This window comes from Microcaecilia unicolor, chromosome 6, assembly GCF_901765095.1.
Source record: "Microcaecilia unicolor chromosome 6, aMicUni1.1, whole genome shotgun sequence".
Classification (NCBI taxonomy): Eukaryota; Metazoa; Chordata; class Amphibia; order Gymnophiona; family Siphonopidae; genus Microcaecilia; species Microcaecilia unicolor.
Genome location: NC_044036.1, coordinates 140,769,569 through 140,796,404, shown reverse-complemented (window position 1 = coordinate 140,796,404; position 26,836 = coordinate 140,769,569). Strand labels below are relative to the sequence as shown.

General features: G+C 44.8%; 1 protein-coding gene across 2 annotated transcripts in view; it reads left to right on the top strand.

Annotated features, from left to right (window-relative positions):
• The window catches only part of LAMB2 (laminin subunit beta 2), a 125,961-nt gene that overhangs the window by 33,347 nt on the left and 65,778 nt on the right, over nt 1-26,836 (top strand). For both annotated transcript variants that reach the window (XM_030205982.1, XM_030205981.1), the window contains exons 4-6: nt 3,462-3,535; nt 4,005-4,193; nt 9,644-9,707. In XM_030205982.1, coding sequence (XP_030061842.1) covers nt 3,462-3,535; nt 4,005-4,193; nt 9,644-9,707 — 327 coding nt within the window. The remainder of the gene's footprint in view (nt 1-3,461; nt 3,536-4,004; nt 4,194-9,643; nt 9,708-26,836) is intronic.

The window sequence follows — 26,836 nt, the reverse complement described above, 5'->3', positions numbered from 1 at the left end:
AAGGGAAGGGCTTTAACGATTTTTTAGTGCGTCTTGGCCTAGGTTGGAGCTAGATGCTAATTTTCAGTGGCATTTACCCAGCCAGGTGCTGCTAAAATTCGTCGTTAGCGCCTAACTCAAAGCCAGCATTGTTGGGGGCGCTCTGTAGGTGGAGTCAACACTTGACTCTTAAGCAGCCAGGTTTAGCGCATAACTGAGATTGTATAAAAGTATGTCCTATCTTTGGGGGTCGTTTACTAAGCCGCGGTAGCATTTTTAGCTCGCGGTAGAAATCAGCGGGCGGTAAACACTGAGCTACCCAAAGGAATATAATGGGCATCTTGGCGTTTACCGCCAGCTGATTTGTACCGTGAGCTAAAAACGCTACCACGGCTTGGTAATAGACCCTCTTTATGTGCTAACTTATGGCCGCTAAGGGCTGAATATAGGCTTAAATGACTATGTGTTAGCTGGCTCAAAATAACCAGATATCCAAAGCCGGAGCCGACACGGCCCAGCTTTGAATATCTGGGAATAACTCTGGTGGCGGTGAGCAAACAGTTATGGCCGCCAGCTGCAAATTGACCCCATAGAATACCAACATAAAGCCGCTTTGATCCACTGAAATTTAGATGCACCAAGGGCTGGTGGAAATGATCATGCCTCGGTGTGCCATGGAGAATGCACAGCTGATGGTATTCTACAAGTTGTGCATGTTGCTTAGCAACACACACATGATCTGTTCATATATATGTCCCCCTCATAATTACACATTAGAGCACTTAGACACTGGCTTATAGAACGGCAGGGAAAGGCCAATGAGTTCCAACAAATACCAAAAAACAATCTGTGATGATATTAAGAGGCCAATAAGACTCGACACGGTGCCGTGGTTCGGCAATCACATGCCTGCATCAGGAGTCTGTGTATCTACTAACATATATTATAAAAATATTTTTGTGGAAATAAGATAACATTAAAAGAACTGAATAAAGAACAAAATGAAAAACATTAACTTATACACAAATTAATAATATAAAGAACAGAACAATAACATTTAAACAATCATATCTATGACACATATAGAATATTTAAAATATGAAATATAACAAAAAATATTCTATATGTGTCATAGATATGATTGTTTAAGTGTTATTGTTCTGTTCTTTATATTATTAATTTGTGTATAAGTTAATATTTTCATTTTGTTCTTTATACAATTCTTTTAATGTTATCTTATTTCCACAAAAATATTTTTATAATATATGTTAGTAGATACACAGACTAACAACAACAAATCATTTGTCAAGATGAAAAAATAAAATTGCCTAACTATAAATAAACATCTCATATTTTAAAACAAGTACAAAGCAACCACAACTTTTAAAAAAGCATCAACTAAATTATACTAAAAATTATGATGATGAATCCAGAAAGTTCTCCATATATAATAAAAAGAATGTATTGACTAATATGTTTACCATAAATTAAAGACGGAAATAAAACTGTGCCAGGAAACCGACTTGCTGAGCTCTTTCTTCTTCTTTTCTTTTTTTTTGTGTGTTTTTATCTGATTCTTTAATCTGGTCCTGAACCATCCATCAATGAATTGCCTCATTTCTCCTCAGTGTCAGGGAATCTGTGTCTTTGTTGGGTTGCAGACAAGCTGACAGTGAGATCCAGAGAGGAAAGAGAAGGGGCCTACCCAGTCCAGCTCCAGCTTTCCATTGTCCCCCACTGGATAAAGTGCAGTGGAAACACTGACTCATTTCTTTATAATAATGAAAGAAAATAAATACAAAGATAAAAGAGACGTTGCAATGATCAACTATTTTTATCCTTAGTGGATTTTGCAGATAAGACTGGGAAATTATTTTACATGAACTTAGTATCAGTGTTTTCAGTCCCCGGTCAGAGAGGGTTGACGAATAGTGAAAAACAGCAAACGTCTAGGCCCGGTTTTGGCTGCTGGGCCAGCAAAGTTTGGAGATGCTGTAGAAGCAGCCTCACAGCTCCTGTGAGGGTGGGAAGAGGCAAGGAGAGTAAAGGGAATCCTGGTCATTGCTCCATAGTGACACCTGCTGGTGGGAATGAAGGTGCATGTGTACCAGGTTCTGGCACCCTGTGGCACCCAGCCAAGAATCATCACTTTTTTTGCACCCTGGGCCCATGTATGATCTCTTTTTACAAGGGGACTTCCTGTGACAGGGAAGGGGCCACCTTTCGGTACTGCAGAGTAGGGAAACACTAGATGCAAGGGTAGAATCAGGAATCTCCAGTGCTTAGTTGCAAAGCCCAAGTGGATTTCAAAGTCATGCACATAAAAATCTCCATACATAGGGACATTGTAGGACAAATCCAAATCCATTTCCAGAGTTTGCATTTGTATAAATCAGATAATTGACAGCCCATGCAAGAAAAAAATACACCATACAGAACAGTAAACCGGAGCCAAGCTGTGCCTTCTGGCCTCCCTTCCCTCCAGAAGTTTCCTAGAAACAATGTATGTTCTGCTACTACTTGTACAGGTCCCTTTTGTACTTGTAAGTTCCTCTGAAGCGAGTCCTCTCTTTCAGATGAGTGCCCTCCCAAGGTTCCCACAGAGTTTTCAACAACCCCTGCAGATTTCTGGCACACCACTAGCAATCCTTGCTCACAAATGGCTTAGTTAAAAAATGGAAACTCATGTGTGCAGAAGAACAAGTGAGTTTCTCACTTGAACAAAAGGTAATAAATTGGAGATATTTCTCCAGGGAGCAGGTCAGCATCTTTTCTGCTTCTCTCTAACTCTCTCTAATGTGTCATGGAGGCATCTATAGAGATTAATACCTGCCAACTCTCCCACATTGCGTGGAACATGGGAAACTCAGAGGTCACTGCTTAGCTTTTTCTCTGCCTGCACATGACCACGAGCCGTTTCAAATCTCACAATCAAGATTAACCAGCAGGAAGTGTTGGCTGAGAGGGTCATCATAGTACTAGCATCATGGAGGTTTAATGGACAGGCGAAGGTAGAAGCAAAGTTGGACCATTATCTGGCCAGAAGCCAGTAGGCGGACCTTGCCACCATACAAAGTCATGTATTTTGAGTGTATCAAGATGGCTACATGGTAGGGAAGCAATTAAATATCCTTGGGTGTACACAGCTTCAGCTTTCTCATGTGATACCGTCTCCTGTCAATCAAACCTCCTTGGCTAGCATAGAAGTGTTGAAGAGGGGTTGGAGTAGGGGCAGGATTTAGGCAGAATGGGGTAGGGCAGAAGCTGGGTTGAGAGGTGGGGTCAAAATCTCTCACTTAAAAATTGCTCCTCCTTGATATTTCTGCAGATTTTAGAGAAAAAGGATCCACTCTCTTGGGATGGGTCATGTACATCGATCAAAGCAACTTTAATCCCATGCACATGCCTAGAACTGGAAAAGTTCACATTCTATTCTGTGGTGAAAGCCCAGGAAACCTTAAATTTCTTTTCACTTTTTTCAGGTGTTTCTGAGGTCTACATTCAGCTGGACCTGGAGGCTGAATTTCACTTCACGCACCTTATCATGACCTTTAAGGTAAATATTATCATTCTCCCAATCCCAGAGAACTGCTCATCTCCTGCAGTACCACTTGTGGAATGGGGCATAATGAAGCACCTTAATTTTTGTTTGGGGAGGGGAGCAGGAACATGTTCACTCAACATGGAGAGGTCTCATCTTCTGCTAGAGGGTGTTTCTCAGTGATTTTGAATTCAACCATCCAGAACTTAAAATAATTTCATCTTTTTGTTTAATCAAAGCTCTTCTTCAGTTAGGATTGTTTATGTTCTGAAGTTGCTTCTCACATTGTTTTTTTTTTTATGTTTCCATTCTTTCTACTTTTTTTATCCTTCTTTCCCCGTACCCCTTTTTTAAAACTTTTGTCTCTTCCCTCATGAGTTTCCCTTTTTTCTTGGTTTTGCTTAAGTTGTTGTTTCTTCTTTCCTCTCTCTCTCTCTCTCCGTCTTTGCTTTTTCTCTCCTCTTATGACCTTGCGTCTTCTCAGACTTTCAGACCTGCAGCCATGTTAGTGGAACGCTCAGCTGACTTTGGGCGCACCTGGCAAGTGTACCGGTACTTTGCCTTTAACTGTGCCACTGTCTTCCCCAATGTGTCCCGTCTTCCACTACGCAAAGTGGATGATGTCATCTGTGAATCCCGCTACTCTGATATCGAACCATCTACTGAAGGAGAGGTAAGGAGTTGAGTCGAAACTGTGTCAGACACTGGTTTGTTCTTCCAACTATAAAGAACGTCTTTGGGTCTTCATGTGGAAATTATGCGCCAATCAACCCTTCTCGCCTGAAATATTTTTTTTTTTTACTGCAGAGTATAGGGATAGTGGGTGGGAGTTATCCTCTTGTCTCCCCAGAAAAAAACAAAAAGGACCTCTGTGAACAAGGCTGTCAAAAGAGTTAAAATTTTATTGAACTATATACAGAGTTGACTAAATAGATATATGAGAGTGTTGAAAGATTAGCCACGTTAAAAGCTTTGGGTTGAGATAGCCTCTGAAAAGTGTAGAAGACCATAAACCATATATCACACAATCTAATTCCAACACTTTTAACTAATTACTTCTCTTATAGCTAGTATTCTTTCAACCAATTAGCTCAACACTCTTTAAATCCATTAGTCCTTTTGCCTATGCAGCAACTCCTGGCTTCTTCCCGTCACTCTAGGCTGAGTCTTTCTGTGGGCTTGGCAGTGTGGCCTGTGTCCCACCCCTTAAGCCTAATCTGTGTCCTTCCATGATCCTCCTCACCAAGCCCCCTCCTGCTGGGTGGATGTGGGGGATTGGAAAGGGCAGGGCTGATGCCACACTGAGGAGAAGGGGATAGAGCAGGGCTGGTGATGGGCTACAAGGGAGTGGTGGGGGTAGGGAAGGGCTGAAGCTGGGCTACAAGGGAGGGGTGGGGAGTAGTGAAGGGATGGGCTGATGCCAGGCTACAGGGAGGGATGGGGAGTAGGGAAGGGAAGGGATGCGGATTTAGGGACGGGAAGGGCTGATGTTGGGCTACAGGACAATTTCAAAATGTTGGTCCTTCATTCTGTAGTTGGTGAGGTTTGTCTGTGTTCTACATGTGACCCAGGTGAGAGATTCTTCTGGCATATGGTTAGTGCGAGGGTCTATATCAGTCTGAATTAACTGCCTTTTCCAACTGGACACATATCACTGTTGTGTATATTCACTGCTTCCTTTTTAAAAGTATTGCTGTTGGTAGTTTGTGCATTCAGAATTGGTGGTGTAAAGGTTTGCAGCATAGGCTCTGAGAAGCTTCTTCCTGGGATTTAGTGTTACTCCACAAAGGGGGTCTTTTACTAATGAATAATGCATGTTTTCTGCTGCAGGGCTCCTTGAAATAAAACGAGGCCTAAGGCAAATAACATGAGCTAATTGTTAGTAAAAGACCTCCACAGGATCTGGCAGTGAAGGGATTTTGTATTTCTATTATTAGCAGAATTTGAATACATTATGTCTATGGAAAGCTGTAAGAGGAAATATTCTAGCTATGTTCTGTATGCTACAGATTGCACAGGAGGTGGGAAAAAATCTTGATGTTGACAGTGTGACAGAATGTGGTTACTGTTGATGCAGGACAGCTGTTGGGCAGACGACGTACTTAGAAATCCATCATCAAGTGCATCTAAGGCATTATTTCATAGTTTCCCAAGAAATACTACTCATATCTATATACATACTCCCTGATATTTAGCTCTATTTAACCAGTCAGCAATGACCGCTGACCGCCTAAATAGCATTGAACTGGCTAACCGCAAATCTTCAAAGAGCGATAACCAGTTATTTCCTGCTGAATATTTTCAGTTAGTCTGCAAATAGGTGGGAAAATGTGGGATACCAATGCAGCAAATAATAATAATACTAGTGGCTAACTGGCTATATTGCATGGAATAGCCAGTTAGCACTGATATTCAGCACTGGGTTTAGCAGTTAATTAGTAGCGCAAAAATAGCCGGACTATCTTTAACGGCTAGGAACTTAACCGGTTAAGTTCCAGCGGCCAAAAATGAAACCGGAAATTCAGTGCTGATCGTTGGATACAGTGTGGCATTGAATTTCCATATTTCCATGGTTCAGCGCCGGCAGCAGAACTTTAACAATACTCTCCGCCTCCAGATGAATATCAGCCCCTTAATTCCCACTCGTATTAGCTCTAGGCCAACCCAAAATGTCAGGTTTGGCTACGCCACTGGTTAGAAACCTCTCTTATTTTCTCAACACAATACAGACAGAGAACATCTGCTTTTAAAATTCACTGTGACCAAAGGTCTCTTCTCTCCCCAATTTCTCATTAAACCTTCCCTTAAAGGGGGAGGGGGAGGGTTCACACATTTTGAATTTTTTTGTTTGTCAATAAATGTGCAGCTCTGGTGTCTCTCTGCTTCCCCTCCCCTCCTCCCCAGCGGACATCCAGTCCTGGCGTATGACTGGCAGTGAAACAGACTGCCTGCAGTCGGTCCTGCCGGGACCTTTCCTCTGTCACATCCTGCCTCCTGTGATGTAACTTCCTGTAGGCAGACATGACAGAGGAAAGGTCCATAGGCAGTCTGTTTCAGTGCCTCTGCCGCTCACACACCGTGACTGAAGGACCAACTGCCGGCGGAGGGGGGGGGAACAGAGAGAAATGTCAGATCCGTAAGGGGGGGGGGTGAGCAAGAGTGAGCAGCTGCAGAGATCGGCGCCAAACCCGCACAGTGGAGTAGGAGGAGGAGCTGCTATTTTGGAAGTGACCTGAGCTCAATGTGTGGGGGGGAGGCCCCCAAAGCCCCCCATGGCTACGCCACTGATTTCGAAAGAGCGCATGCTCAATTTCTTTTCTTCCCCCTTTTGACAAAATGGCCAAACAAAAACAAATAAAGTAAGCAAGACCAAACTGCAAGTTCATACGTGTATTCCCAGAGTAACTGATTGAAGTCAGGACGATTCAGAGTAAGGGACTTATCAATGAAGAATGGATGAATCAGAATAGCCAGGATATAACAGAACACTGGCTTCATTTGTTCCCTGGAATCTAACATAGAGGCTTTTATTAAGGATGTGTTGTCAGTTTAAAATGCCACAGAAACAACAGTGGTATTTTAATATAATTTTGCGTCAACTCGTAGCCAAAGCCACACAAACACACGATATCATTTGTCAATTTAGTACCGTACAGGTTGTGTTGTAAAAAAAATGCACACGATAAAACAAACAGTACACTTTTGAAAAGAAAATAGTACAAAAACTGGAAAATGAAAAAGGAATTTATTATTTTTTAATATTCACAGCCCTAGCAGCTATAAGCCACTAAAAAGGCCAAAACTCTTGAAGCTGTTGGATGAATGATGTATTTAGCAGATGTATCATCACTTGGCTGCGCGGAACAGATCTAGCAGCCATGACTACTAAAGCCTGATTCCGACTGGCCTTCCTTACCTGAGGTCTGAGTCCTTGAGTGAAGATGAAAGATTCCTGGCACCGACATGTGCAGTTACCTTTGGTTTCTGGAATCTTTGCTATATTTCTCTGTCTCAGGCAGGGGCGTAGCCAGATAACAGATTTTGGGTGGGCCTAGGCAAGAAGTGGATGGGCACCTAGAGTTCTCCCCCCCCCCCCCCCCTTCACCACCACCACCACCACCACCAAAACAATATCTCAGCTGGCGGGAAAACGCTTCTTTCCAGCTTGGCAGTCTGCAGCAGGCATGCGCTGAAAACTGAGCATGTGTAGGTGCTGGTGTTGTGGAAAGTAGTGTTTTCGTTACTATCGGGGAAGTCTTCAGCTGGCAGAGCTTGGGATCCCCACCAGCTACTGCTAAACGTGTTCTACTGTTGGGTGGGCCTAAGTGGGTGGGCCCTGGTCCATCCAGGCCCACCTGTGGCTACGCCACTGGTCTCAGGTTGGTCAGTAGAGTTGCCCGTACTTCTCAGTCTGGCTTAACCCAGACTTCTCGCTTTAAGTCCTATAAACTAAGGGGACAAGTCTATAAGGGGACATCTCCTTTTTTAGGTACCCAGATGCTGCAAGGGGGAAGCCTCTTCTATAACAACATCTGGGCACCCAGATTCCATTACAGAATAACTCCATAATCCAGCATCAGCACACCTTACATTTTTGCACCTGTAGTTATACCCATGAGTGGGAATCCTCCATCTACAGTCCTGCCAGTGGGAGGTGCTGTTTCACTATCACATTTTCAATAGTGAGGGACAGGCAAAGTCTGCAGGACTCCAGGGCACCTGCCTGTCCCGAGCAAATGAAGACACAATCTTGAAGCACCACCCCCTACTGATAGCAATGCAGTTGGAGGACTTCCGCTCAGCTTAGAGGGAACAGTGGTAGACCTGGGGTAACTGTGAGTCAGTGGTGTAGCAAGGGCGGGGCGGTGGGGGCGGTCTGCCCCGGGTGTCAACGGGTGGGGGGGTGCTCCATCCACCCCCCCCCCCCCCCCGGCGCAGCGCCTCTCACTCCCCCCAACAGTCCCCATCTGCCTACCAGCTGAGCTCTGGCCGGCACCTCCAATCTGCAGCGCTGCTGACTTTAAATGAAGAAAACCATCTCGACGTTGGCCCTTCACTCACTGAGTCCCGCCCTCTGATATAACTTCCTATTTCCTCGAGGGCAGATTGGAGGTGCCGGCCGGAGCTCAGCTGGTAGGCAGGTGGGGACTGTCGGGGGGGAGTGAGAGGTGCTGCGCCGGGGGGGGGGGGGTTAGGGTCCACACCAGGGGGGGTACCGACGCCAGGGGGGGTGCTGTTCCACGCCGGGGGGGGGGGGGTGCTGTGTTGCACTGCACCCGGGGGGGGGGGGGGTGCGCGCAGCGGCGGTCCGCCCCGGGTGTCAGCCAAGCACGGAACGCCACTGCTGTGAGTGAATAAATGCAGCAAGGATGCAGGTAATTTACTGTGTTCTGTAAGTTGCATGTTTACGTGGCAGCACGCGAGAGCCATTTGTTAAGTTTTTAAGAATGTAGGGAGCTGGTTGTTAATTTAGACTCCCCATGACTACTTTACCAACTGGCTGTCAAAATGTGGGCTTTCACCTTTTGAATTCTCTTTTACTTTGCTGATGGAGATGCTGAGCCCCATATGCCATGTAAATACACTGCTCCTGTTCTCCCGCTCCTTGTTTGAGCAGCTGGCTGGGATTTCTCGTGCATTTGCGAGAAGTCCCAGCATGCTGCTCAGAGCCAGAAACAAGCAGCGGGGCATGGAGGCAGTCCATTTATTGGCTGGTGAGGCTCGGCAACCCTGCCAGTAAAGGTATGCCTATCATGCTCACACAAGGGGGGAGGGAGAGAGAGGCATACGTTGCCCCCCTCCAAGTCCCCCCTGGCCCCCCAAACTGCAAGGCTGGCCAAGCCCGGAGAGAGAACCCATTGTTAAAAATTTACCAGCACACCCCTGCTTAAAGCTATCACAACCCAAAAAAAAGACTCCAGTTCTTTCTAGGACCAATACTGCAACTGCACCTTTGCATTAGGATAAGTGATTGAAATATTTCTCAGAAGGACTACTGAGGACTAATGCAAGGTGAAGCCAGGTGCTTTGTATTCTGAAAGATTGAACTGATACTTAAAAAAGCTTGATTGATTGGTTTAATGATTTTCCCAACAGCAATGTCTCTCATGCTTTTTATCATAGGTGATCTACAGGGTTCTGGATCCAGCCATCCCAATCAGTGACCCATACGGCTCGCAAATTCAAAGTAGGTCTCTTCCTTGAAATTTTGAGCTAAACAGTTAACAGCTGCTCCCTTGGCTGTCAGACCTCTTCCCTCCCACACCACACCACACCATATTTCTCCTCCTAAGCAAACGCCTGATCTAAGAAGTGATTCGCGCATCACTAGCATTCTTCACCAGAAATAGATTTGGTGTTCTTTGCCAGTAAGTTGGCGTTTTGTCAAGCAGTTGTACATGAGATGTTTAAGTGGAATGAGGCAGCCCTGAATCTAGAGGGATTGTTGTGATTTAAGGCTGCAGTGTCAAAGAGGAACTCTCCTCAGATTCATAGGGGCAGAGCAGCAGAGGAGGAAGGTCCAAAAGAGGAGAGTCAGAGAAAAAGTTTACTTTGCAGCTATTTTAAGACAGCTTTTCAGGGAGGGTCTCTGTTCTCAGGCCTTGAATTACTTTGGAATCTGCCGCTGGTTGTCTAGCTTCACCTGCGTACCGCTGTGCAGTATTTCTAAAGATTTTTGTCATTGGCAAACCGTGCGTTCAATTTCTTTTATAAATAGTTTCTACAATGTCGGAAACACTATAGGTTATTCTATTTTTACAAAATACCTAACCTTAGCATTATCAGATAAAATTAAACCTAGTAACCTTTAGGGACAATTGTGACTCTCAAAACCTAGCTCTGTATCTCAGACTGTGCAGTGGAAGAGCTTTAGGATAAGCTTTGCATGTGAGCTGATTATACAAAAGTATTTGTGAGTATTAATTTACATTGTGTAAAGCCCTTTCTCCCCAACAGGGCCCATCAACAGCAGAGCTCAGAGGCGGCCCTAGACAATCTGCCGCCTGGGGCGAAGGATGAGATGGTGCCCCCAGCTCCACCCCCCCCCCCCCACCGAGTCCAACATCTCTCCCTTCCTCTCTTCCCCCCCCCCCCAACACCCTCCTTTTCCCCCCTTTCTCAGCCACAGTCTGACTTCTCCCACCTTCCTTTCTCAACCCCTTTCCCCAAATATACCTCCTTTTTTTGTTGTTTTTCAAAAGTCAGAGGCGGCAGCAATTCCCATATGCTGCCCTGCTGCCGGCACCAGCTTCTTCTCTGTACTGTGGTCCGCCTCTCTGACATAACTTCCTGTTTCCTCAGAGGCAGGCAGCAGTAAAGGGAAGAAGTCGGTACCAGGTGGCAGGGCAGAATATGGGCATCCCTGCCGATGATGACATTTGGAAAACAAAAAAAAAGCAGGTAGACTCGGCGAACGAGGTTGAGAAAGGAAGGGGGAGAAGAGGGATTGCGGCCAGTGGGGGGGGGGGGGGGGGGGGAGTGGAAAGGAGCGAGACACAGCTCTATGAAAAGTGCCATCTGAGGTCCCCCGCCTCAGTTGGCCTAACAGTAGGGCCGCCACTGCCAGAGCTAGGTATTCTAGCATAGGTGGCACCGCAGCAGAGAACAATGCCCCCCACCCCCGCCTGCAGATATATGGCGCCTAAAGCAACACCAGAGATGACCAAGGACTAGTGGTGTAGCCAGAAAGGTTTCTTAAAAATCTGTTATTGGCAGCAGTTTGCATGAAACATAAAGAAGTACACAACCGTGAATGGGACTCGACACGGGCCGTGTTTCAGCTATAGCATCAGGAGTCCAGAATACATAAGTCGAAACAAGAGCAAAAAGTAAAATAGGTCAGATAATAGCACTTGTATAAATATCAATATGCATAAGAATGAAAATTATATTGTGCATTTGACACATGCACTAGTGGGTATGTCATAAGAAGATAAGAATAGCCATACTGGGTCAGACCAGTGGTCCATCTAGCCCAGTATCCTGCTTCCAACAGTGGCCAATCCAGGTCACAAGTACCTGGCAGAAACCCAAATAGTAGCAATATTCCATGAAGAACTGCAAAGAATAGCAAGATTCTAGAATCCTAAAGAGTAGCAAGATTCCATTCAGAATCCCAAGTAAGTTTTGCCACACTGGGACAGACCAAAGGTCTATCAAGCCCAGTATCTTGTTTCCAACAGTAGCCAATCCAGGTCACAAGTACCTGGCAGAAACCCAAAGAGTAGCAACATTCCATGTAGAACTGCAAAGAATAGCAAGATTCTAGAATTCTAAAGAATTACAAGATTCCATGCAGAATCCCAAAGAGTAGCAAGATTCCATTCAGAATCCAAAGTAGATAAGTATTGCCATACTAGGACAGACCAAAGGTCCACCAAGCCCAGCATCCAGTTTCCAACAGGGGCCAATCCAGGTCACAAGTACCTGGCAGAAACCCAAATAGTAGCAATATTCCATGAAGAACTGCAAAGAATAGCAAGATTCTGGAATCCTAAAGAGTAGCAAGATTCCATTCAGAATCCCAAGTACATAAGTACATAAGTTTTGCCACACTGGGACAGACCAAAGGTCCATCAAGCCCAGTATCCTGTTTCCAACAGTGGCCAATCCAGGTCACAAGTACCTAGCAGCAGGGCCGTGCCTAGGGTCTCCGGCGCCCCCCTGCAGTTGGCGGCTCCGGCGCCCCCTCCCCCGTTGGTACCGCGCCACCGCCGCCCCCCCCCCATTGGCACCACGCCGCTCCCCCCCGAAAACGATCGCTACACTGCCCGCCCTCTTTTCCCCAGATCCTTTTCCTTTTTTTTTTGTTTAAATTTACCTCTGTCCGGCGGCAGCGTAGCGTCAGTGAGAAGGAGGCGGCGCTCCCCCGCCCCGACGTGTCTACTAGTCTTCTTCCCTTCGCTAAGTGTCCCGCCTTCTTCTGACGTCATTTCTGACGTCAGAAGAAGGCGGAACACAGTGAAGGGAAGGCTAGTAGACACGTCGGGGCGGGGGAGCGCTGCCTCCTTCTCACTGACGCTACGCCGCCGGACAGAGGTAAATTTAAACAAAAAAAAAAAGGAAAAGGATCTGGGGAGAAGAGGGCGAGGTAAGCATGGTGCGGCGGGGCGCCCCCCAGAGGATGGCGCCCTCCTGCCATGCTTACCTCGCTTACCATGTTGGCACGGCCGTGCCTAGCAGAAACCTAATTAGTATCAACATTCTATGCTATCAGTTAGAAAGCTGCATGGGAATGGGAATAGTGGGAATCCCGCGGGTATACCCTCCAGGTCAGCGGGATCCCATGGGGATAGACTCGGGTCTGCAGGGATCGCATAGGGATGGACCCATTTCCTGCAGTGTGCCAAGCTTTGTCTTCCCTCCCCCGAGCCGCAGGGTGCCCTACCTGCACATACCTCAAGGCACCTTGGTGGTCTAATGGCTTCCTCGGGGCAGGAAACATCTCCCCCTAAGCGGCGGCCTCATGAGCCTTCCGCAGAAGTCTTGCAAGGCCACTGTTTGAAGTCTTGGCAGCCATTTTAAAGAAATGGCAGCAGCAAGAGGATCAGCGGTAGCAGGCAGAAAAGAGTGGAGATCTTTCCTGCCCCGAAGAAGCCACTAGACCATTAGGGTGCCTTGAGGTATGTGCTGAGCCTCCTGGGAAAGATGGAGAAAGAAAAATCCCTAGGGTGGACTTGTACAGGAAGTAAAGTGTTGAATGTGGTGGTCAAAAATCATGTCTGCTGCGAGGCCTTCTCTATTTCTGTTTTCTGCCTGAAGATTTTAGCCTGCCCTCCCCCAATTTCTTGTAAATCAGCTGCAGAACACAAGTCCTGACATTGTGCAGGCTCCAAAATCGCTTTGTAACGTCTCAAGGGAATATTGATTGTGCAGCATTTAGAAGGGGCAAATGCAGGGGCATTTGTGGAGGTAACACAGGCTTGGGTTTTACCACTGTGGTGTTTCTGTCAGTTATGTGCACTATATATTGAGTCCTAAAAGAGTTATTAAACTTGAGGTCTCTCTGCAGCGGTGTGTTTAGTATTGGGTGGTTGGAGAAGGGAAAGTGTGGGACCTTTACAGTTTTACTGGCTGTCTATGGTTGAGTGCGTAAAAATTCAAATCCGAGTGCTAACATTCAAGTCATGCATATCAATTGCATAATTTTCTTCATAATACGAGTGGTGAACCCACTATGAAACTGTTAATGACCCAGACAATGATGTGTTTATTGCTGCTGTCAAACATTACACAGATTAAGAAAGTCTGTTGAAAACTGAGATGTTCTCTGTGGCTGCTCCAAAATTATGGGATAGTCTTCCATTTTGAGATTTGTAGGTAACAAATTGATTTTAACTTTTAGGTTTTTAAGTGATATTTTCAGTGGAAGATCTTGTTTATTGGTTGTTCATTCTCAGGGGTGTGGGGAGGTCTTCTGTGTTCAAAGCTAATAGATTTTTGTTGTTGTTGTTGTTGTTTTTGTTTGTTTGTTTTTTGTGTTAGATAATAATGGATTTCATTCTTTTTGTTTTGTAAACTGCCTTGAATATCTCTCTTTTGATCAGCAGGGTGATATCTAAGATTTTTTTTAGGGGTGAACGATTAAAAATTTTAATCGTGATTAGTTGTGTGTGGGTGGGTGGATGGCTATAAAAAGGGCAGAGGAAGTGTTGGTGCAGGGAAGAGGAAGGAGGGGAAAAAGATTGGTAAGGGGGACAAGCTGCTCATGGATGGGAAGGAAAGGAAAGAAAAGGGGGACAAGCTGCTCATGGATGTTTGCTTTTTTGGAAACGTATCTTATTTAATTTTGTATTTAGCAGAGTATGGAAGAAAGTGATGTTACTTTTACTGGTAGTTTTACTAATAGAATCTGTCTTTCTTGGGGGCGGAGACAAGGTATCTGCAGTGCGGTGTGGCGTGGCAGAGGCCGGGCGGGCCAGGGGCTGGGATGGAGGACATTACTTGCGGCGGGGATGGGTTAGATTCCCACAGGGACGGGCAGGGACAGGTTAGATTTCTGTCCCTGTGCAACTACTTTTCCTCCAGGAACTTGTCCAAACCTTTTTTAAAACCAGATATGCTAACCCCTGTTACCACCTCCTCCAGTAATGAGTTCCAGAGCTTAAATATTCTTTCCCTTTTTACTCTCTTTGCACTACTTTGCATCCCTTTTTAGTTTTTATATATTATACTTGATACCGTGGTTCAATGAAGAACTGAAAAAACTAAAAACACAATCTAGGAAACTGGAACGCGCATGGAAAAAAAAACGAACACACACTCAACGCATGGAAACAACTACAAAGGAAATACAAATACGCATTAAAACAGACCAAAAGTTCGTACTACAAAACTAAAATTGGGCCGGATTACAAAAACACGAAGAAACTGTACCATCTCGTGAACAAACTACTGGACACAACACCAGTCACCACAACCAACACTGACATCCCATCTGCAGACAGCCTTGCTAAATATTTCAATGAAAAAATCGTAAACTTACGCAAAACCCTACCTCAGAACAACATGGACATAGAAAACTTCATTAATGGTCTAGACCCAACCCCCAATGAATACCCTGCTGACCAAATATGGTCAAATTTTGCTCTACTCAGCGCCGACGCAGTTACCCAGGCGATTAAACAATACTCAAACAGCCATTGTCAACTGGACACATGCCCCAGCTACCTAATACAATCTGCCCCCCACCGCTTCATAATAGACCTCAAATCCCACTTAAGCTTCATGCTCCATCAGGGTATGTACCCTCAAGAAAGAGGCAACATCCTGCTCACCGCAATACAAAAGACACCAAGAAAAAAACAAACGACATTACCAACTAATGCCCAGTAGCATCTATCCCATTAGTAGTCAAACTAATGGAAGGACTGGTGACCAAACAACTCAATGACTACATAAAGAAATTCACTATACTACATGAGTCACAATCAGGATTTCGACCCCTACACAGCACCGAAACAGTACTACTCACTCTCCTAACCAAATTCAAGCAGGAAATAGCAATAGGCAAGAGCATTCTCCTCCTCCAATTTGACATGTCAAGTGCATTCGACATGGTTAACTATAACATATTGCAAAGACTTCTAGAATACTTCGGAATCAATGGTGGCACTTTCAATTGGATTAAGGGTTTTCTAACCACAAGAACATATCAAGTGAAATCAAAAACAAACACATAGTCACTGTGGAAACCAGGCTGCAGAGTACCGCAAGGATCACCATGATCACCGATCCTTTTCAACATCAGGCTCAGTCTCTGGCTGTCTTCAAGTCTAGGCTTAAAGCCCACCTCTTTGCTACTGCTTTTGACTCCTAACCATGACTCTCTTACTCAACACCCTCACTTATCACCCCTACCACTGCAATTTCCCCACCCCTAGCTGTCTGTTCGTCTGTCCAATTTAGATTGTAAGCTCTGTTGCGCAAGGACTGTCTTTTCATGTTAATTTGTACAGTGCTGCGTAAGTCTAGTAACGCTATAGAAATGTTTAATAGTAGTAGTAGTAGTAGTAGTAATGATGACTCCACTAGCCAAGACCCTATCCACCCAAGGCCTCAACCCCGCTACCTCACCCCGCTACCTCACCCCGCTACCAAAAGATGCTAAAAAAAGCACAATGGACCTAACCAACTATCGACCAGTAGCATCGATTCCACTCATGACCAAACTCATGGAAGGCATAGTGATGAAACAACTTAATGAATACCTAAATAAACACTCAATTCTGCATGAGTCTCAATCAGTATTTCGGTCGAATCACAGCACCAAAACGGTACTAGTGTCCGCAATGAACTCATTCTAACAAGCAATTGCGACTGGTAACAACATCCTCCTCCTGCAATTCGACATGTCCAGTGCCTTTGACATGGTTAACTATGATATACTAATACATATACTAGAATACTTCGGAGTAGGAGGCACAGTCCTCAAATGGTTCAAAGGATTCCTGACCACAAGATCTTACCAAGTAACAACGAACGTGGACAGATCACCCCCATGGAAACCTGAGTATGGAGTTCCCCAGGGATCCCCTCTCTCACCAACATTATTCAACCTAATGATGACACCTCTAGCCAAACTACTAGCCAATCAAAACCTCAACCCCTACATTTATGCAGATGACGTCACAATTTACATCCCATTCAAAAATGATCTAAATGAAATCACCAACGAGATCAATCAAAGCCTCCAAATAATGCACACTTGATCAGATGCATTCCAACTAAAACTTAACGCAGAAAAAACACAATGTCTTGTACTCACTTCACAACATAACACAAAAAACTTCTCCACCATAATCACACCATACTGCTCCCTCCCTGTCTCACAAAACTTGAAAATTCTTGGAGTCACCCTTGATCGAAACCTCACTCTTGATACCCACATGAAAAACACGATGAAAAAGATGTTCTACACCATGTGGAAACTCAAAAGAGTAAAACCTTTCTTCCCGAGATACATCTTCCGTACCCTGGTACAGTCAATGGTAATAAGTCATCTGGACTACTGCAATGCACTGTGCAAAGAACAGACAATCAAAAAACTCCAAACTGCCCAGAACACAGCTGCCAGACTCATATTTGGAAAAACTAAATATGAAAGTGCAAAACCCCTAAGAGAGAAACTTCACTGGCTCCCACTTAAGGAACGCATTGCGTTCAAGATCTGCACGATTGTACACAAAATCATCCACGCAGACGCCCCAATCTACATGCTAAACCTCATAGACCTACCTCCCAGAAACGCAAATTTCGCAACTTGCACTACTCCAGCTGCAAAGGACTTAAATACAAGCTGATGCATGCCTCTACCTTCTCTTACATGAGCATGCAGTTATGGAACGCATTACCCACAGACTTGAAAGCATCAACGAAACAACTATCTTTCGAAAATCTCTGAAGACATTCTTCTTCAACAAGGCCTACAATGAGAACCTAAAGCCTCACTAAGTCACCTCACCAACCCACTCAATTATGAACGCTTACTTTCTATAACTACCCTAAGCACTCTCTTCCTTCTTCTTTTTTCCCTTCCTAATCGCTACACATTACTAACTGTATCTGATCTGATATCCTGAAATGACAATGTTAATAAATCTATGTAAGCCACATCGAGCCTGCAAATAGGTGGGGGAATGTGGGATACAAATGCAATAAATAAATAAATAAAATAAATAAAACCCATTTATCTACGCTGATGACGTTACATTATACATCCCATACAAACATGATCTGGCGGAAATGACCAACGAAACCAAGCTAAGCTTAAACATCATGAACTCATGGGCAAATGAATTCCAACTAAAACTCAATACAGAAAAATCACACTGTCTCATCATCTCATCCCAATACAATACATACAAACCCATAAACATTAACACCCCAGGATACACCCTCCCTCACTCAGACAGCCTGAAAATTCTCGGAGTAACAACTGACTGTAACCTATCACTAGAGACCCAAGCGAAATCCACCATAAAGAAAATGTTTTTCTCAATGTGGAAACTCAAACGCGTAAAACCATTCTTCCCGAGGGAAATATTTCGTAACCTGGTACAGTCCATGGTACTAAGCCACATAGATTACTGTAATGGAATCTATGCGGGATGCAAGGATCAAATCATAAAGAAACTTCAGACCGCCCAAAACACAGCAGCCAGGCTTATATTTGGAAACACACGTTTTGACAGCGTCAAACCATTCTGAGAAAAATTGCACTGGCTACCGATCAAAGAACGTATCACTTTCAATATTCTGCATGACTGTTCGTAAAATTATTTACGGTGAGGCATCGGGATACATGACAGACCTCATCGACCTGTCAACCAGAAACACCACAAAATCTGCATGATCATACCTAAACCTCCACTACCCAAGCAGCAAAAGACTCAAATACAAATCCACCTATGCATCCAGCTTTTCCTACCTAAGCACACAACTATGGAACGCATTGCCAAAAGCAGTAAAAACTACACTCGACCACCTAAATTTTCGGACAGACCTTTTCAGAAAAGCATACCCCACCAACCCAACATAAAAATACCTGGTCACCTGTGACACAATGAGGGGCATAATCGAATGCGAACGCCCATCCCCATGGGCGACTATCTCCGAGGAGGGTACGCGAAGGGGCGGGACAGACCGTATTTTTGAAAAAGATGGGCGTCCATCTTTTGTTTCGATAATATGGTTGGCGCCGGGCAAATGAATCGGATTTGGGCAGATTTGAGCTGGGCAGTATCGGTTTTCAGCGATAATGGAAACCGAATGCGCCCAGCTCAAAAACGAACACATCCAAGGTATTTGGTCATGGGAGGGGCCAGGATTCGTAGTGCACTGGTCCCCCTAACATGCCAAGACACCAACTGGGCACCCTAGGGGGCACTTGTAAAAAGTAAAATTAAAAATTAAAATACCTCCCAAGTCCATAGCTCCCTTACCTTGGGTGCTGAGCCCCCCAAATCCCCCCAAACTCCACTCCCCACAACTCTACACCATTACCATAGCACTTATGGCTGAAGGGGGGCACCTAGATGTGGGTACAGTGGGTTTTGGGGGGGGGGGGTTGGAGGGCTCCCATTTACCAGCACAAGTGTAACAGGTAGGGGGGATGGGCCTGGGTCCACCTGCCTGAAGTCCACTGCACCCACTAACAACTGCTCCAGGGACCTGCATACTGCTGTGATGGAGCTGGGTATGACATTTGAGGCTGGCATACAGGCTGGAAAAAAAAGTTTTTAAAGTTCTTTTTTTTGGTGGGAGGGGGTTAGTGACCACTGGGGGAATCAGGGGAGGTCATCCCCGATTCCCTCAGGTGGTCATCTGGGCAGTTGGGGCACTTTTTGTGGACTTGTTCATGGAAAAAAAGGGTCCAAAAAAGCGGTCCAAATTCTCACTTCTGCCGCTCTTTGTTTTTCCATTATCGGCCAAGCGCACCCATCTCTCCTCGGCCCCAGTCCCGCCTTCACCACACCTCCAACACGCCCCCATCAACTTTGTTCGTTCCCGCGACAGACTGCAGTTGGAGGCGCCCAAAATCGGCTTTCGATTATACCGATTTGGGCGCCCATCTCCCGATTTGGGTCGAAATATGGGCGTCTTTCTCTTTCGAAAATAAGCCTGACTGTAACCAAAGACCGTAACGGACATTACTTGACTCTTCTTCTCCCTTTCCCTCTCTGAGTTCCCCCCAACTGTACCTACCATACATGTACCTCATTCTACCACAATATCACTTTGTATTCATTCATACCATGTATTTGTTCAGACCGTAATCGGCTAACGCCGTTAACGGTTATATGTAAGCCACATTGAGCCTGCAAAAGGTGGGGAAATGTGGGATACAAATGTAACTAATAATAATAAAACTATTCTAGCTTGTTTTTTTTTACTTTAAGTATAATAGGTTTGGAAAACTTCCTGGAGGAAAAGTTCATAGTCTGCTATTGAGGCAGACATGGGGAAGCTCCTATTTGTGTTTCTGCCAAGTACTTGTGACTTGGATTGGCCACTGTTGGAACAACTGAAGTAGATTGGTCTGACCCAATATGGCTATTCTTGTGTTGTTATGTTTTTTTACTTATGCGTTTTTGTTTAATTTGTGTAGTTCTCCATATTTCATGCAAACTGCTGCCAATACAAGATTTTTAAGAGACCTTTCTGGCTACACCAGTGGCGTAGCAAGGGCGGGGGGGTAGGGGCGGTCCGCCCCGGGTGCATTCTGCTGGAGGGTGCAGAGAGCAGCCGCGCACCTGTCGGCTCCGCTGGTTCCCTGCTCCCTCTGCCCCGGAACAGGTTACTTCCTGTTCCGGGGCAGAGGGAGCAGGGAGCCAGCAGAGCCGACAGGGGCGCGGCTGCTCTCTGCACCCTCCAGCAGCCAAGAATGCACTCGGGGGGGGGGCTTGATGCGCCGGGGAGGGGAGTGTCATTGCGCCGGGGGGGGGGGGGCTTGATGCGCCGGGGAGGGGGGTGTCATTGCGCCAGGGAGGATGTCGTGCTGCACCCTGGGGGGACAAACGCCGCTGCACCTGGAGGGGGTGCGCAGCGGCGATTCCCCCCGGGTGGCAGCCAATCTAGGATCGCCACTGGGCTACACACTGGTCCTTGGTTATCTCTGCTGTTTTGCTGCTGCTTTCTGACCTGTGGCGATTGGTCTCTCTTTTTTCTTTCTTTCTCTTTGCCCAAGGCAACACCCCATTGCCCTGCCCTAGAGCTCACAGAAGTGGTTGCTCCCAACTTGTGCTCAGATTTGTTTCTAATCTAAGGGAGAGTTATTTCTGCACAATATGACAGTTCTATAAGAGATTCCTGACAGATGTTGCTGACTTAGTCCAAGTTCCCATGGTGATGTTTTGCTTCATCACCAGATATGGCAAGCACCCTTTTTTGGGGGTGGTTACACTGGGGTGTTATAATTGGGAACCTGCCAGGCAAGCAGAATACCCTGTTATATTTACAATCCACTTTTCAATTCTGATTTGTTCTCAAAGTTCAGTTTGTAGGAACCTCTGGAAATGTTCCCAGGAAACTGACTGTTGGCTGCTGAGGGGATTTTTAAGCCTTGCGGAACTAATGTGGTTTCAGAGAGAGGGAACAGTTGAGATCAAAGTGTTATGAAAGCCTTTCAGATAAGAGTCTGAATGGAACAGTTACAGAAAGCTGTGTGGAACGAACCACAGAGATCTGAATAGTAGAGGCTTGGACTCTCTTGAGAAACAGGCCATCATTAAACACTCCACAATAAATTCTATAAAAGTTACTAAAAACTGCACACACGTCCAATTTGCATGTGCAATTTAGTTGAATAACGAACCAATTAGAGCTGATAATGGGCTTCTTAACCAGCAATTATTGGTGCTAATTGGATTTAATTAACATTTACTTGCATAAATTTAGGCAAGGGTCCAAAAAGAGGGCACAGCCCTGTAAAATGAAACTGTAAACCACTTAGATCTACTACTTGAATGAATGAATGAATTAATTAATTCATACATATTAAATAACGGGATACCTGTAGCAATTACCTCAACGTTACATCTTTAGCAACTCCCAAGAGTCCAGATTTAATTCATTCTTACTATCCAGTCTTTAATTTCCCTCTTTATAGCAACTCTGTCCTCTCCCCCCTTTTCATCCAGTATCTCCCCTCTTTCTCATTTTCCCCCATCCAGTGTCTCCGCTTTCTCTCCCCATCCTTTTAACCAAAGTCTCCACTTTCTCTATCCCGTTTCCATCCCACATCTTCTCTTTTCTCCATCATTTCTCCTTCCCCTCTTCCATTTAGCATATGTCAACTCTCCCTCCTTTCCTGCCTTCCATCCGGTGTCTTTTTTCCTCTGCTTCTCCCACAATGAGCAGCAGCAGCAAACTAAAAAGAAGCAGGGGCGTGACTGCGGTGTTCTTCAGACGCTCACTGTCAGCTCTGATGGTCCTCTGCCCCCTCTGATGTCAATTCCTGTTCCAGGGCAGAGGACCAGCAGAGCTGACAGCACGCACCTTAACACCACGGATTCCGCGCCTGCTTCTTCTTGGTTTGCCGCCACTTCTGCTCTTCAGAAGAAGCAGCAGTGATGGCGGCACGTAACAGTGACTCAGTGGGAGAATTTTCTTTTTTGGCAGGAGTATGGGAGATGATCCACCAAAGTGGGAGTCTCCTGCATACTAGCAAGTCTGGAACCCTCTGCTGCTTTGAAATCTGAAAAGAAGTGGTGGAACTGTGTTCCAGGCCATTCCCCCAGAAATAAATACTTCTATATGCTAGTGGACATACACAAACACATAAGAGACAGTCCCTGCTCGACAGATCCTACAATGTATTCAAGACGATTCTGATAGAGCTACCTGAAAACTTGTTAGGCCTGCAAACAAGGAACTCATGGATTGTCGCAAATTGCCTTCTGAAAAGTTTAGATGATGCTGGAGTAGTTGTCCACTGTACAGAGTTGCTTATACAACAGTAACCTGATTTGGACAGCTGTCAGAAGAAAGCTTTTTCTGTGATCTCGTCACAAAAGTCATCTAAAGTAAGCAGAAGAAAACTTTGATAAGCCTGAAGCTTTCTGGAACAGAGTGCTTCGGACTGATGAAGTGAAAATGGAACCATTTGACAATAATCACATAAAAGGTACATTTAGAGAAAAAAAGAAAAGAACATTTTACCAACCAATGTTAACCATTGGAGTGGATGTGCGACAGCCAGTGGCATATGAAATATTGGATGAGTGGAATGAAGAATGGATTCAATTAAATGTCAACATATCCAAGAAATTAATGTGCTGCAGTCCATGAAGAAACTGAATCTGAAAAGAGGATGGATATTTCAGCAAGACAACAATTTGGAACATACCTCAAAATTAGCCGTGACATATTTACAGGGAAGAAAGATTCATGTTTTGTATTGGCCTTCACAGTCCTCAAGCTTGAATATTATTGAAAATATTATTATTATTTGTTACATTTATACCCCACATTTTCCCACCTATTTGCAGGCTCAATGTGGCTTACATAGTACCGTAGGCGTTTGCCAAGACCGGTAGAGAAAATATGTAGGGAAAAGTCAACCAGGTAGCTCATGTAAGGAGTTCTAAAAATATTTCTGAGCTAGAAGAGTGAGAAAAAATTCCCAAAACTAAAATGAAAAGACTCGTAGGGGCCCTTTTACTAAACAACGTAAGCGTCTACACGTGCCCAACACGTGCCAAAATGGAGTTACCGCCCAACCACCGCATGGCTCTTGCGGTAATTTCATTTCAATTTTGGCGCGCGTCTGAAAAATATTTTTTATTTTCGGATGCGCGTAACAGACGCGCGCAGGTCATTACCAGCCGGATTCTTTACCGCTAGGTCAATGGCTGCCGGTAAGGTCTCAGACCCAAAATGGACATGTGGCAATTTTGATTTTGCCGCACATCCATTTTCGGCAAAAAAAAGGCCTTTTATAAAGGTGCGCTAAAAAATGGATCGGCGCGCACCCAAAACCTGCGCCTACACTGCCACAAGCCAATTTCCAGAGGGCCTTTGTAAAAGGACCCCTTAGTTGGCTACAGAATGAATTTAGAAGCAAGTAGTTCTGACAAAAGAGGTGTTAGAAAGTATTGACTAGAAGGATGTCCACATTTTTTTGTACCTGCCATATTCACTGTTTTCTTATTTAAATATGTTTTTTAAAAAACAACTACAAAGATTAATTATACATTAAAATTTGCAGAAAGATGTCATTTTTAACTCTGGGCAAGTCACTTAACCCTCCATTGCCTGCCGCATTGAGCCTGCCATGAGTGGGAAAGCGCGGGGTACAAATGTAACAAAAATAAAATAAAATAAATTTAGAGCTTATGTCAGCCTCTGTTCATTTAGGGATTCACGGAAATATCAAAATTGATCGTGAGTTTGTAAATGTTTGTTCACAACTGTAGTGCAATTCTATAAGGAAATCTTACATTCAGGGGCCAAGAATGTACACAAATGACCAGAATACCAGCATAGATGCTCGCATGCATGCACATATGCACATAAATGTGGAAATAGACAAAGCAGGTACATACACACTTTATTTGTAGAGATAAAACCTAGTATGTTGCTCGACAAAGGCCGTATTTCCAGGGCCACCGAGAGGGGGGGCGGGGGGGGGGCAAAATTCCCTGGGCCCAGGCCTCCAAGGGGAGCCTGGCGCTGGGGTCTCTCTCTCTTTTCTGCTCCTAACGGGACCCAAGTGATCACATCCTGACAGGAGCAGGTCGGCAGGAGAGAGAAAACTCCGGTTCAGGCCTCCCTTGGAGGCTGGGGAGGAACCAAAGCTTCCTCCAGCACTGCTCTGCTGAGTGTCTGCTTTTCCTCAGGCGCACATGTTGGTTTCCCCAGCATGCCCTGAGATGAAAAGTTAGCCGCAGGGGCAGGCAGTCGGCACTGGAGGAAGACGTCTTCTGCTGGCGGGGCCTCAGGATCCCCGCCAGCCAAGGTATTTCCTTTTGCGGCAGTGATGGGGAGGCGGCAGCAATGGGGAGGCAACAGCGGCAGTGATCGGGTGTGAGGGGCGGCAGCTGATGACAATTATGGGGGGTGGGGGCAGCCCTGCCCCGGGCTCAGTGGTGGCAGCCCTGCCCTAGGCACGGTTCAGTCTCTCGGCGGCCCTGCGTGTTTCGCCCAAAGGGGCTGCATCGGGGCTACAAAATAATGAATAAACAGAATATAAATATAAAAGCAAACATAATACAAAAACAAAAATATAATACAAAATTTAAAAAATACAGCAAAACATTAAAAGATAAATTGTAAATAATACCATGACAAATCAAAATGTAATGCAATATTAAAACCATACAACCCATTCACAGCTCATCAGACCAAAAGAATAACAACCAACTAAAAGGGAAACCAAATATATATGGAAATAACCAACAGAAAGGGAAAAAAGGACACAACAAAACCAGATACCAAGAAAACAGGCAACTAATAAAAATTAACACATCAACGTCCCAAACCGAACCTTACCATTCAATCCAAATGGGTTAAGTAAACGCCAGATCAGTAGTAAATAAAACAGAGATTATAACAGACTGGATCACTACAGATAATCTTGACCTCCTATTCATCACTGAAACCTGGATCCACGACCTTAAAGACCCCATAATCTTAGATTTATGCCCACCAGGATACAAAATTACCCACTGGACAAGAAACGGAAAAAGAGGAGGAGGAATAGCCATAATATACAAATCCGAGTTCACCATCACAGCCACAGCTGAATCCATTTTGCCACAACTTGAAATCGCCTCGGTAAGAATCAATCACCCAGACTTGCAGGAACACCTCAACACAGTCCTACTCTACAGACCACCAGGCAATTGGCAAGATTCCCAAACACACTTTATGGACTTTATCTCGAACACTTGTGTCTCCACCTCAAACCTTATCATAATAGGAGATATTAACCTGCACCTTGAAGATCTTACCTCAACAAGCACCCAAGAATGCAAAGAGTTCCTACAACTGTGGGATCTTCATGGACCAAACACGCAACCAACTCACACCAAAGGACACACACTAGACATTATCACATACAAATTCGGTCCCAACGCAAACCTTATACTAACAGATACTAAATGGACACCCACACCGTGGTCAAACCACTATAAAGCATACATCTCCCTCCAATGGCGAACAAAAGACTCACTTCACAAACAAGAACGAAAAACCTACTCCATGAGAGGAAAAATAGACCCGGTAATATTCTGGCAACAGATCTATCACAACGGATGGACAATAAAGACAGATACAAACCAATTCCTCCTAGAATGGGACGATAGATGCAGATCAATACTAGACAATATTGCCCCAACTCAAACCAGAACCTCACACAGAAAGAGCTCAATACCATGGTTCAATGAAGAATTGAAAAAACTTAAAACACAAGTTAGAAGGTTAGAACGAGCGTGGAAAAAAAAAGAAAGACGACCCCACACTTAACGCCTGGAAACAACTTCAAAGAAAATATAAATATACCATAAGACAAACTAAAAGATTATATTACAAAACTGAAATTGGACCAAACTACAAAGACACACATAAACTCTTCCAACTCGTGAATAAATTATTAGATATCACACCAGTCACAACTAACAGCAAAGATACACCAGGAGCAGACAATCTTGAGAAATACTTCAGTGAGAAAATCATACAACTACGACTTAAAATACCTGTCAGTACCATCGACTACGCCGTAATACTCGACTGTCTAGATCCAGACCCTGGTGTATACCCAGCAGATAGAACCTGGACCCAACTTCGAGATAGTATCGGAGAATCTCATCTCCCAAACGCTCAAAAGATTCGCCAAATCTCATTGCAAATTAGACATATGCCCAAACAACCTTATGACATATGCCCCTAAACAATTTATAACAGACCTAACGAATCACTTGAACTATATGTTACAAAATGGAATCTTCCTGAAGGAGAAAGGAAACATTCTACTCACCCCCATACCCAAAGATGCAAAGAAAAATGCTAGTGAACTAACCAACTACAGGCCAGTAGCATCCATTCCCTTAATAACCAAACTAACGGAAGGGATGGTGACCAAACAACTCACAAGCTATTTAAACAAATTCTCAATATTACATGACTTCCAGTCAGGATTTCGGTCTAACCACAGTACTGAAACAGTACTAGTTACTCTCATGACTAAATTCAAACAACTGATTGCAACTGGCAAGAACATACTACTTCTTCAATTTGACATGTCGAGTGCCTTCGACATGGTTGATCATGGAATACTACTACACATCCTCGAGTACTTCGGAATTGGAGGCAATG